The following is a 13,600-nucleotide window of genomic DNA, read 5'->3' on the forward strand; positions in this document are numbered from 1 at the left end:
TTCGTGTATCTAGCTAATTTGCATACTCAACGGGGAAAACAACGTCGGCGACACCTAGCGGCCAAAAAAAAATGCATTTAAGATCCAACGGCATAAGAGCCTTACACCTGTCGGATCTAATGCTTATCTATGCGTAACTTATTCTATGAATCAGGAGCATAGATACAACGGCGTATCAGGAGATACGCCAGCGTATCTCTTTTCAGAATCCGGGCCATAGCGTCTACAAAATAAGGGATAGTTTTGTAGCGTTTTTATTATAATTTTTTCACTAGTAATGGCAGCGATCTGCGATTTTTATCATGACTGCAATATTGCAGCGGACATATCGGACACTTTTGACACTATTTTGGGACCATTCACATTTATACAGCGATCAGTGCTATAAATATGCATTGATTACTGTATAAATGTGACTGGCAGGAAAGGGGTTAACACTAGGGGCGGTCAAGGGGTTAAATATGTGTCCTAGGGAGTGATTCTAACTATAGGGGGACTCAGAAGGGGAGGAGACCAATCGGTGTTCCTCTGTACAAGGAACACACCATCGGTCTCCTCTCACCTGACAGGATGTGGATCTGTGTGTTTACACACAGATCCACAGTCCTACTCCGTTACTGGGCAATCGCGGGTGCCCTGTGGACATCGCGGTCACCGGGCATGGTGCGTGCACGCTCCCTAGTGGCCCAGGAAGGCGAGGACGTCCTATGACACTCGCCCAGAACAAGAGCCGCACCGTCCAGGCGTCATTTGACAGCCGGCGGGTGGCAAGCAGTTAAACATGTATAATAATGTACAGATTCCTTCTACATATATAACATATATTTAATAATGAATGTAAAAATAGAAAGTAACTTTATTTAATCATTTATATATAATTCTTACTTTTTTATTTGTTTCCTGTATAGGTGGATTGAAGATCCGAGTTTTTGGACATGTTTGTCTTAGTCATATTTTTTAAGTCAGATGAGAAGCGAGCCATATGGGTGTCTTAAGTGCCGAAAAGTATTTTTTTCACGTAGGATTCAAGACATATCAGTGTTCTAAACGTTGTAAGTGTTTTGGAGCCTCTTCAACATTGATCCATTCTCAGAGGACAACAGGAGAGAAGTAATTTCAGTGTTCTGGAAGTGACAATGGCTTTACAGTAAAGTCCAACCCATGTATACATAAGAGGAGTCATTTCAGAAGATATTTCTTGTTTGGAATGGGATAAAGGTTTTACAATGGAGGCAAAACGTATCACGCACCAGAAGGTTCACACTGGAGAGAAGCCATATCAGTGTTCTGAATGTGACAAAGTTTTTTCAACCAAGAAAGAGCTTATCATACACCAGAGAGTTCACACTGGAGAGAAACCTTTTCAGTGTTCTGAATGTGGCAAAACTTTTACTACGAAGAGTAGTCTTAACACACACAAGATGATTCACACTGGAAAGAGGCCATATCAATGTTCAGAATGTGACAAAGCTTTTATACAGAAAGATAATTGTATTGTACACCAGATGACTCACACTGGAGAGAAGCCACATCAATGTTCAGAATGTGATAAAGCTTTTACATCTAAGTCATATTTTATCAAACATCAGAGGATTCACACTGGAGAGAAGCCATATGAGTGTTCTAAATGTAGCAAAGCTTTTACAGCAAAGAAAGAGCTTATCAAACACCAGAGGGTTCACACTGGAGAGAAGCCATATCAGTGTTCTGAATGTAAGAAAGCTTTTACATCTAAGTCAAACCTTATCAGTCACCAGATGATTCACACTGGAAATAAGCCCTATGCATGTTCTGAATGTGAAAAAGTTTTCATACAGAAGAGAGAACTTATCAGACACCAAATGGTTCACACTGGAGAGAGGCCCTATGAGTGTTCTGAATGTGACAAAGCTTATCCAGACAAGAGATTGCTTAACAGACATCAGAAAATGCACATTGAAGAGAAGCTATTTGAGTGTTCTGAATGTGACAAAGCTTTTACACAGAAGTCAAATCTTATCGTACACCAGAGAATTCACACTGGAGAGAAGCTGTATCAGTGTTCTGAATGTGATAAAGCTTTTACAGAGAGGGAAACCCTTTTCCGACACACACGGGTCCACACTGGAGAGAAGCCATATCAATGTTCTGAATGTGGCAAAGCTTTTGCATGGAAGTCAAGCCTTATCACACACCAGAGGATTCACACTGGAGAGAAGCTGTATCAGTGTTCAGAATGTGATAAAGCTTTTACACAGAAGACAAGCCTTACCACACACCAGAGGATTCACACTGGAGAGAAGCCATTTCAATGTTCTGAATGTGACAAAGCTTTTACAGTTAATTCCAGGCTAATCTATCACCAGAGGATTCACAATCTTCAGTGAGGAAACTCTGGAAGAAGGGGAGATATTAATGGGGTAGGAGCTAAGCTGCAATGAAAGACTTCAGGATGTCTCGGTTTCACACCTCATGTCATCTCACACATTAGTAAAACAGGTATATTGCTATTAAAAAAAAAAAATAAGTGAGCAAACATGAATGTAATGGATGGACACTTTAGTATTTATGTCCATTGGGCACAGCCTAGAAAGTACTTGACTATTCTACATTTTGACAATTTTCTGGGCAGGCAACATTGAACCTTATTCCTTATGCCTCTCATCTGTACCCTTTTTATGGGGCTTTGTCTGAACATGTAATGCATTTGTATGATTCACTAACTGAGCTGTATTCTCAAGTGTTTTCTTCATTGCCTGATCCTGAGCCAATACATGACCAACACTGCCTCAGTACAGGGAGACTGGGTAGCCGTCAAGCGGCATCTTGCCAAGACTCTGAAGCCTCAGTGGGAGAATCCTTTCCAGGTTCTGCTGACAATTGCTATACCTGTCAATCATGGGGGTTCCAGCTAAGCCCATCGTGTACATTTTCCACTCCTCTTCCCATGATCAAGGCCTCCTGTCCATATTCCACCGCCTCCTGCAGACAGGGACACCAGCCAATCAGACTTCTCCATTCCATGAGAAAGCAACTTCTTAATCTGGCACAGGCCTTGCATCACCGAGTTGCAGCTGTTTTATGGGATGCATTCAACATTACAACCTTATCCCAGCTGGCTACTTGTGTTTTATTCAGTTCTGATGAAAGTCGAATGCCTTGTACACACGATCGGATTTTCCATCGGGATAAACTCTGACTGATTTTTCAGATGAAATTCTGTTCTAGCGGTCTTGCATACACACTGTCACACCAAATTCCAACCATCAAGAACGCAGTGACATACAACACTACGACGAGCCGAGAAAAATGAAGTTCAATGCTTCCGAGCATGCGTCGACTTGATTCTGAGCATGCATGTTTTTTTTCTGTCGGAGTTACCTACAGACGGACAGAATTTCCAATATAATTTTTTTCCGTTTGGGAAAAAAGAGAACATGTTCTCCTTCTAAATCCCGATGGAAACAAGTCAGATGGGGCACACACACGGTCAAAATATCCGATGAAAAAATTCTGTCTGACTTATTCCATCGGAAATTCCAATCGTGTGCATTTTTGTTTTTATTATCTAGATTTTCTGTCCGATCTATTGGACATTTCCATAGACTAATCATACAGTACAGCTACAAGAGATCTGAACTTACAAAGTGCTGAGTATGTGGTCATATTCCTACAACGTCTACTGGGGGGACTGACATTTCCCTTGTTGGGGTTCTCTTTATTGACGGAATGGACAGATCTATATTTTTTTGTGAAGAACAATTTTTGGACCCCAAAAACATTGTGTGATGTAAAGTGTAACTATGGACAAAATCAATAATATATCTTTAGCATTCGTAGTCTACCCAAATGTAGATCAACAGATTTTTGGGACTGATAGGGCTTTACCCACCTGAGCTCTGGAAGGTTTTACCCCTTTCATGACCAGGGCGTTTTTTGCTCTACAGCACTATGTTAGTTTAACTGGCAATTGCTCTGTCATGCAACGCTTTACTCCAATGAAATGTTTACGATTTGTTTCACACAAATTGCGCTATCTTTTAGTGTTTATTTTTTATTTTTTTTGCCATGTAAATAAAAAAAAAACGTTTTGAAAAAAATTATAAAACATAAAAAAAACACATCTCTTTATACATTTTGTCCAAAATGTATTCTTCTATGTCTTTTGTAAAAAAAAATTGATAAGTACTGTATATATTCTGATGTACTATTGGCCTCATTTCTTGGGGACCCTAAAAAGCCAGGGCAGTACAAATAACCCCCAAATGACTATTTTTTGGAAAGTAGACCGATATTTAGTAAGAGGCATGGGAAAGTTGTAATTTTTCATCACTCTTTATTCTTGGAAAAAGAAGAAATTGAATAGTTTTTTTTCAGATTTTCTTATTTTTTTTCCTCCTGTCACCATAGTGTCATAATATGACTGACGTGGCTGTGATTAGAGGTACTGGGCGGCTGTATTCAGAAAGATCAGTGGATCTTTCTGCTGGCGTAACGTATCTCATACGTTACGCCGCCGTAACTTTGGGAGCAAGTTCCGTATGCATAAAGAACTTGTGCCCTTAGTTACGGCGGCGTAACGTATGTGTGGCGGCGTAAGCCCGCCTAATTCAAATGGGGATGTTGGGGCGTGTTCTATTTAAAGTTCACTTGACCCCGCGTATTTGAAGTTTTTTGTGAACGGCGCATGTGCCATTCGTGAAAAAATCCCAGTGTGCATGCTTGAAATTACGCTGCAAAGCCTCATTGGTTTCGACGTGAACGTAACTTACGCAAATCCCTATTCGCGAACGACTTACACAAACGACGTAAAATTTTCAAAACTCGGCGCGGGAACGACGTCCATACTTAACATTAGCTACGCCTCATATAACAGGGGTAACTATACGGCGAAAAAAGCCTAACGTAAACGACGTAAAAAAATGCGTCGGCCGGACGTACGTTTCTGAATCGGCATATCTACCTAATTAGCATATTTTTTGCGTAACTATACGGAAGCGCCACCTAGCGGCCAGCGTGAAATTGCAGCGACATTGTACGACACTTACACCAGTCGGATCTTAGAGATATCTATGCGTAACTGATTCTATGAATCAGCCGCATAGATACGACGGCCAGCACTCAGAGATACAACGGCGTATCAGGAGATACGCCATCGTATCTCCTACCTGAATCCGGCCCACTGACTGGTGATGGTATGTTGAAAAGTAATAAATAGATTGTTTTATTCAATTTTTTATTTTTTTACATTTTAATTTTTTTTTTCTTCAATTTATTTTTTTATTTTTTTCACATTCTTTCATTAGAGTAGTTCAGTGTCACTATGCTACTCTGAGGGAGGGGGTTGGGGGTTGGATCTGGGATTTTTCTTTGGTTTGCTGGTACAGTGATGTTCTTTTCACTGTAATAAATGAGTTGCATGCATAACTATTGTGTGCTGTAAAAGTGGGTGAATATTGCGCTAACTAAATAAAATTAAAACTAAAGCGGCTACACAACAATATGACAAATATTGAACTGGGGCATCCAAATTTTTTGACCTTCACCATTGGGGCTGCGTTTTCCTTTCTCTTCCCCACATGTTGTCAGGGGCAGGATGACATAAAAACGAAGACTCCAGACAACATGTGGGGGAGAGAAAGGAAAACGCAGCCCCAATGGTGCAGGTCAAAAAATTTGGATGCCCCAGTTGAAGTCCCTCTAGGACGAAACGCGTAGGGCTTGGTTTTTCCCATTTCCCATATTGCCCCCTCTTTTTTTACATTGTGATCACTTTTTATATGTATGTTGGTTTTATTTCAATAAAACCTAAATTTTTTGACCTGCACCATTGGGGCTGCGTTTTCCTTTCTCTCCCCCACATGTTGTCTGGAGTCTTCGTTTTTATGTCATCCTGCCCCTAAGGGGTTCATTTCCATCGCTCCATGTCCATTTGAGAGCAGTTTGGACACCCATTTGGGATAGCGTGAATCCATGGCCCTCCACTGAAGTTCCATCTTCATTCCAGTCTGAGGAAGCCGAGCTGATTGCCCCGGGAATTGTCCATGCCTTTGCTGTCATGCAGATCCACACCGTCTGGTAAGCACATTTCCAATTTTACTTAGAAGGCGATACCTGGTCCTTGAGGATCTACGTTGTCATTTTTTCCATTTATTTATTTCAGGAATTTTTTGATGGACTTCTTATTTATTACCACTTTGTGTTTGTGTTGTATATAAACACCAACCTGCATGGTTCACCATAACACTAGCCTGTATGGTTTCACTATCATACGTTTGTATATGTTATTTATCACTGTTTTGTTACAGTGTCTATTGTGTGCTGTGATCGGCCCACAGTTATCACTTGGTACAGGGTGCTGTGATTGTCCCAGGTATTATGTAATATCTGTGGACCAATCACAGCATCACTACAGAAATCACAGCTGTTAGGAATATAATTAATTCATAGCAGCTTTGTTGACATTGTGTTCATGTGATCACATGGCGACGGATCCCACATGATCCCCGGGCCTATCAAAGTGGATGGTTACTGGCAGCTGAAATGTGCTGTGTCTTCTGGACACACCGGCCGCTGTATATTTTTTATATTTCTTCTGTGTGCACAGGTGAACATTGATACTGATTTAGGTTAGGGTGTGCCTTTCACTAATAGGTTTCCACCCGCCAATGGTCAGCAGTGGTCACATGTTTTTTATAGGAACCATATATATTTTAAGCGTGTTTTAATTGCATATTAGCCATGACTAAGCACTGAACTAGTGTGAAACGCGTCGGCTGTCCTTTCCCCGATTTTTGCTGTGTCTCTGTGGTGCAATTTCTACTGTTTTTATTAATAAAGACAACTCAAGAGTTCTTTTTGGAGTGCGGCTGTCCATCCTTTTGAAATTTCTACAATTTGCCTAGTGCATTGCCAGCACCCTCGGTTTCCTGAAGAGTTTGTGATTGCTTAGTAAACCCACCTGGATCGGTGACTCCCCTTTACCGGCCACTGTAGCAGTGAGCTGAATGCCCCAGGGAATAGCAACTGCCATCTATTCCCCACAATCTTTACTCCAGGATCAATTACATTTTCACCTCCCAAAGAGACTTAAGGCGAATACTGCAGCTGCTGACTTTTAAAATATGGACACTTACCTGTCCTAAGCGCATGAGTTGTCGGCACCCAAAGCCGATCTGTCCCTCAGCTCTCGGGAGCTGCCACCGCCATCATCTTCGGTAAGGGAATCGGGAAGTGAAGCCAAGTGGCTTCACTTCCTGGTTCCCTACTGCACATGCACGATCTGAATGGTCTCTGCTGTCTTCTGGGACATGTGTGTCTCCCAGAAGACAGCAGGGGGGACAGAGGAGATGCGAGACATGGCATCAATATCCACGGATATCTATGCCCGGAAGTGGGAGCAAATACCTGTATTAGACAGGTATCTGCCCCCCCTGAAAGGTGTCAAATGTGACACCAGAGGGGGGAGGATTCCCCAAAAAGCGGAAGTTCCATTTTTGGGTGGAACTCCGCTTTAAACTTGATCACTGAAGCCAAAATCGCAATTTAATCCATTTCAGACCATGCCCCCATATTCCTGACTATGCACCTGTCAAGGCCCCCACCCAAACCCAATACCTGGAGACTAAACCCCACGCTATTGACTGACCCCCAGTTGCTCCCCAAGATATCTGCGCTAATAAAAGAATACTTTTAACACAACACCACCCCAGATGTTGACCCCATGATGGTCTAGACGGCACATCAATGCTCCATTAGAGGGGAACTAATCAAAATGGGGGCACACTTCCGGTGCTGCATGGACTAGCTGCTCTCCTCTGCAGCTCCCGCCACACGACCCGGAAAACAGCCTATAAAACCGGCCCGAGAAGCCATCTGAGCCCCCCTCCACCTCTGGGCACGTCCCTGCACCCCCATGGATCGATTCGTCAAAAAATCGGGTGCTCGCGTCCACATGGCCCAGACGGCGCCGCCGGCGGCGGCCCAGCCGCAAATCGAGGCCCCGGCTTTGGCCTACTCCGCTCCACGGACTTCCACAGCGCCGGCCGAAATGGAGGTAAGCGGTGACAGCTCCCACCCACCTTCTCCACACACCTCCCCACCCCAGGCTTCAGGGGACAACACCACAGAGCGCATAGCTCAGGCTGTAGCCGCCCTGCTGACCCCCATGATAGCAGCTTCGGTGGAAAAGGCCGTGAACGCCGGGATGGCACAAATTAAGGCCCAGCTAGGAGAGCATGGCACCAGATTAAATGAGCTGGAATGGCGCCTCTCTAGCGCAGAAGAGGAGCTTTATCAGGCCCAGGCCATAGAACATTCCCAAGACAAGACAAACCAATTTATCCTTCAGAAATTAGACGATTTAGAGAACAGATCCAGGAGGAGTAACCTGCGATTCGTCGGTGTCCCGGAATCACTCCAGGCCTCTGCACTCTCAGATTTCTGTGCTCAGCGCATCCCAGAAGCGTTGGGGCTTCCAGGCCCATGCACGGTAGAACGGGCTCATCGCATGGGGGCATTCAACTCGGACCGTAAATCGCTGCGTCCGATCATCGCCAAATATCTTAATTATGCTGACAAGACTCTCATACTACACTCCTTTAGGCAAGCCCGCCAGCTCCAGATCGATGGCATAAAAGTGCTAATCTTTGCCGACTACTCCATTGAGGTATCGAAAAAGAGAAAGGCATTTCAACAGGTCTGCACAGAACTCTTTAAGCAACAAATCAAATTCACCTTGGCCTTCCCCGCCATTCTGCGCCTCAAGGCCCCTAATGGCGATCAGCTGACTTTCCAGGACCCCTCAGAAGCCGACGCTTTCTTACGGTCGCGACATGCACACCCTAACCCCCAGACGCCTTCTAAGGCCACTCCACTCAACCGTCCCCTGGACCAAAGAAGCCCGAGGAAAGAATCACCCAAGCGTTTCAGGCCCTCGGCTCAAGAACCGGCCTGGTTCACTGCGAAATGATTTCCCTGCAACCAGAACTACTCCCTGGCTCAATCCTTATCCTTGAACGCTTTCGATGCCCCGTCAAGGACCTTCCTGAGCAGGCCATGCTATGGTACTGCCTGACCCCTACCCAGACTTCTATGCAAATGTAGAATAGAAAATTCCGCGCCAAATATAAATAAGTACTAAATTAAACTAAATAAGCTGCTCCTCAAAGAACAATACTGAATTGTGATAATGGAAATGGAAGGTAGAGGGCGCTCAACCACACAATAGTGATTGTGAAATGTGGAATACCACACAACAACGTGCAACAATTAATAATAAAATATGTTTCCAAAAGCATATGTGAACAGTGATTGCTGAAACAATATAAATCAATATACAGCAGAAATGTCCCACACAGATGTGCATGAATACGCAGATTCCTCTGCAGTGTAAGCAAAAAACACTGAAGTTCACTGTGTTAAACACCAAAAAAATAAAAAAATAGAGTCCCAATAGCATGCATAGAAAGCCAAACGAATCTTGACAATTGCTGTGATCTTCCTAGTGGAGAAAAGTAGAAAATGCCACCACCATACTTTTCAAATTTCACTTGTTTCCACCCAAGGTGCTTTGTATATAAAGTGCTCTTACCAGAGCCTGTTGACCACTTTACTTAAAAAGATGGTCATACGGGCTAGTGCAGGATTGTGCCTACACACACATGGATATGGACTATTGAATCTCGTTTCCAGGCGTTCCAGATAAGGATGATATGCAAAAAAAGAGAACCGGTAGACGCCGATAGCGTAATAACGTTTTAATAATAAAAACAACTAAAAACAACGGAAAGCCAAATGGCCTCTTACTTTAAAAGTGCCTACCCGGCACTGGGACTGCAGGCCTGTCACCGCCAATCTGCGGTTCAAAACTTGGTTTATCAGGATCGGATACCACCGCCGTAGTTCCACCATAAACTCCTTCCTGTCAGCTTCACCAGAGCGGGGGGGCATCTCGTGACCAGGACTGCCTCCAACGTCCGTTTCGATTACTCGTATTTTATTATTAATTGTTGCACGTTGTTGTGTGGTATTCCACATTTCACAATCACTATTGTGTGGTTGAGCGCCCTCTACCTTCCATTTTCTATGCAAATGTATCTGTCTGATCCATTTTGTGTCTCTATTTTGCACGTTTATCTTTTGCCATTATTATTCGGTTACGTTACTATGTTTTATGCTCATATGCAACCGACTGCATTCAGTTCGGTCATGCTCTCCCTCTACCCGCCCTCCCTAATGGAACTTTCATGCATTCAGTTTTTATTGTTGCTATAAGATGATACATAAATGTGCCCCTCCTGGTCTCACTGTACGCTTTTAAATTGCTTGCTCCCCACATTCCGTTCGCTGCTGGTTCAACCGCTAGGAGCCTCGCTACCAGTTTCTGGGCTCTTGGGCACTTGTCACCAGGGTCGTGACAAGGGGGCCTGCTCGTACAGTGACTCCATGCGGAAAAAAGCAAAGTTCTCGCTATTGGTTTGGTTATTTTTGTTACTTTCTTTTCAGTTCTCCCTCTTGCAACTCCTCTCCCCTCTGCCTTCTCCCCCTCCCCCTGGCACCCGCGTACATACGCCACGCACCCCCCTTTTCTCCCGTGACGCACAGGACCTACTGTCCCTTTCCACGGTGACCTCCCCGGACCACACACGGAGCGGTGCCTTACTTAAAAATACATCTCAGACCCCCTTCCCAGAGCCCATAACATGAAAATTCTATCATGGAATGTAAAAGGCCTTAGATCCCCAAACAAGAGAATGAAGATCCTCAGACACTTAAAAAGACTTAAGGCGGACATAGCGCTGTTACAGGAGACCCATCTAGCCGCACCTGACTTCCCGCGCATGAAAAAACTATGGGTGGGCACGGTCTTGGGCTCAGAAGCAGAGGGCCACAAGGCAGATGACCTCCTTCTGATCCATAAAAACCTTCCATGAACGGTTCTAGCGGTGAATTCCGATTCACATGGCCGGCTAGTCTTGGCCCACCTCAAAATTGGTTCCAAGGAACTGGTCATCTCTAACGTTTATGCCCCTAACAGCCCAGAAAAAGCTTTCTACTGCGAGCTATCTTCCTGGTTACTGCAAAACACCAACCTCCCCCATCTGATCGGAGGTGACTTCAATGACACTCTCCACCAGGTAGATGACAGATCGTCCCCCAAACGCTCCAGCACAGGCCCTGACACGTCGCAACCCTCGCTTTTTGCCTCCACCATGGACTCCTTCCACCTGCGAGACCTATGGCGCTTGTCTCACCCTGCGGATAGGGAATTTACATTTTATTCGAACCCCCACACAATATTCACTAGAATAGACTACTTTTTCGGATCGGACGATTTAATACCTTTGGTGTCAGCCTCCGATATCCTTGACATCGCAGTATCCGACCACGCCCCGGTTTCAGTCTCCCTTGACAACCTAGATCTTCCTCCTCACCCGAAGTTATGGTGTTTCCCCTCCTACCTCCACAACCACACCGACTTCCGACTCTTTATGGAGAAAGCCTGGACAGAATACTCCTCGGCAAATGCTCCCCATCTAGATGACCCAAACCTCTTCTACAAGTTCCCGACTACATACAGCAAAAAGGACCCTATATCTAGCTGACTCCCCCGATAACAGAGACGAGTGGCACGCAGCCAAGAGATCATTCGACACCTGGGCAGACACTCTAGAAACAGTCAAAAAAGCGAATTTAGAAGCCACCTTCCACAAATTCGGAAATAAGTCAGGCAAACTACTCGCCAGACTATGTAAAGGCTCCTTCACCCCCACCCACATCACCTCCCTGAGAGACTCCAGCGGCTCCGTTAAAACCACCCCCCCGGCGATTAACAAGGTGATGCTTCAATATTACTCTGCCCTATACGCTCCGGACCCCATTGACAAAAATACGGCGGCCGCCTTCCTAGAAAATCTAGACATTCCTAAACTTACTCCCTCCCAATTAGAAAGCCTAAACGCCCCCATTTCTATCTCCGAGATATCAGGCACCATTCGCAAGCTTACACCCTCGAAAGCCCCAGGCCCTGATGGCTTCACAGGCGAATTCTATAAGACCCTACAAACCATAATAGAACCTACCTTGCACAAAGTATATAGCGGTGTGTGGTCCGGCGGCCCCTACCTCCCCTCGGGAAACCAGGCAATTATCAAGTTACTATCTAAAAAAGGAAAGGACCCCCTCGAGCCAGGTTCTTACAGACCAATATCCCTTTTAAACCTTGATGTGAAAATTCTTTCTAAGATCGTTGCAAATAGGCTCTCGGACATCATCCCCTCCCTAATACACCCAGCATAATCGGGTTTCGTGAAGGGTAGGACGGCCAACCTAAATATCCGCAAAGTGATGCTGGCCCTGGAACATGCCAAACAACACCCAAAAGGTGACTTTGCCATTATTACACTAGACGCGGAGAAAGCCTTCGATAATGTCAGCTTCGATTGGCTTTCTTTATCCATGGCAAAAATTGGCTTCTCTGGCCCCTTCTGCCATCTTATAGATGCTATGTATACAACCCCCTCAGCGAAACTGGTAGCTGCTGGAATTCTTTCAGAGGACTTCCGCCTCCATAAGGGGACGCGGCAGGGCTGCCCCCTTTCCCCCGCTTCCTTTTAACATAGCACTAGAACCCTTGTCCAGACACCTCTCCCAAATAGCCCCCCTCCATGGCATACATTCGGGCTCCCATGGCCTGCGTTCGTCTCTTTTCGCCGACAATGTCCTAATTTTTTCGGCGGACCCCTCTTTGGATATGCTCACCATTAAAACGGTTTTCGATAAGTTTCGTCTCTGCTCCGGTCTCCGAATAAACTATTCCAAAAGCGAAATCCTGCCCCTGGGCACTCACCCCGACCCCCCCTGGACACGTCACTCCATCTTCACGGTGGCTACCTCTCACATTACGTATCTCGGCATAAAAATTGGCAAACTCCCCTCTTCTCTGTATCATTTGAATTACCCCCCCTTGATCGCAAAACTGTCTCAGGAATTCTTGAACTGGTCGGATCTGCCGCTCTCGCTCCTGGGAAGATGCCACTTGGTCAAAATGGTCAGTTTTGCCAGATTGCTGTACCCTATGCAGACCATACCCCTACTCCTGCGCCACAAAGACATTAAATTCATTGAATCGGCTATCTCCAAATTCAAATGGCATGGCAAGAGACCCCGCATAGCTATGAAAAAACATTTTCTTCCCAGACGCGAAGGCGGTGTTAGTCTTCCTAATGTTAGATTGTATAATTTAGCATGCTTACTGAGAACAGGTCTAGATTTGATCTCGCATTCGTCGAGGTACTCAAACTACTCCCTAGAATCTGCTATGGTACACCCCTTCTCCCTAGTGGCCCTCCTCCACTGCAAATGGAAATCGATCACCCCCATACTACAGCATAATCTGCTACTCAGGGACACAGTCATCGCCTGGAGGGAAACCCGAAAACTCCTTGGTCTATCCCCTTTTATGTCTCGTCATCTTCCCATTCAGGGCAACCCCAGCTTCCCCGTGGGACTGGACCACAAACCCTTCCAAGTATGGCAGGAAAAGGGACTTACACTTTTTTCCTCTCTGTGTTACAATTCAACGGGCCTCCCCCTGTCCTTTACGAAAACTGCCGAGACG

At 45.1% G+C, this 13,600-nt stretch overlaps 2 protein-coding genes across 2 annotated transcripts in view; one reads left to right on the plus strand and one right to left on the minus strand.

Annotated features, from left to right (window-relative positions):
- Positions 1 to 13,600, minus strand: part of LOC120921534 (zinc finger protein 850-like) — a 260,049-nt gene that overhangs the window by 219,483 nt on the left and 26,966 nt on the right. The window lies entirely within an intron of this gene.
- On the plus strand, positions 913 to 3,274 carry LOC120921533 (zinc finger protein 84-like). The gene has a single exon (XM_040334032.1). It carries the CDS (start codon positions 1,227 to 1,229, stop codon positions 2,364 to 2,366), a length of 1,140 nt encoding a protein of 379 aa, XP_040189966.1. The 5' UTR covers positions 913 to 1,226; the 3' UTR covers positions 2,367 to 3,274.

This window comes from Rana temporaria (assembly GCF_905171775.1).
Source record: "Rana temporaria chromosome 2 unlocalized genomic scaffold, aRanTem1.1 chr2a, whole genome shotgun sequence".
In the NCBI taxonomy this organism is placed as follows: Eukaryota; Metazoa; Chordata; class Amphibia; order Anura; family Ranidae; genus Rana; species Rana temporaria.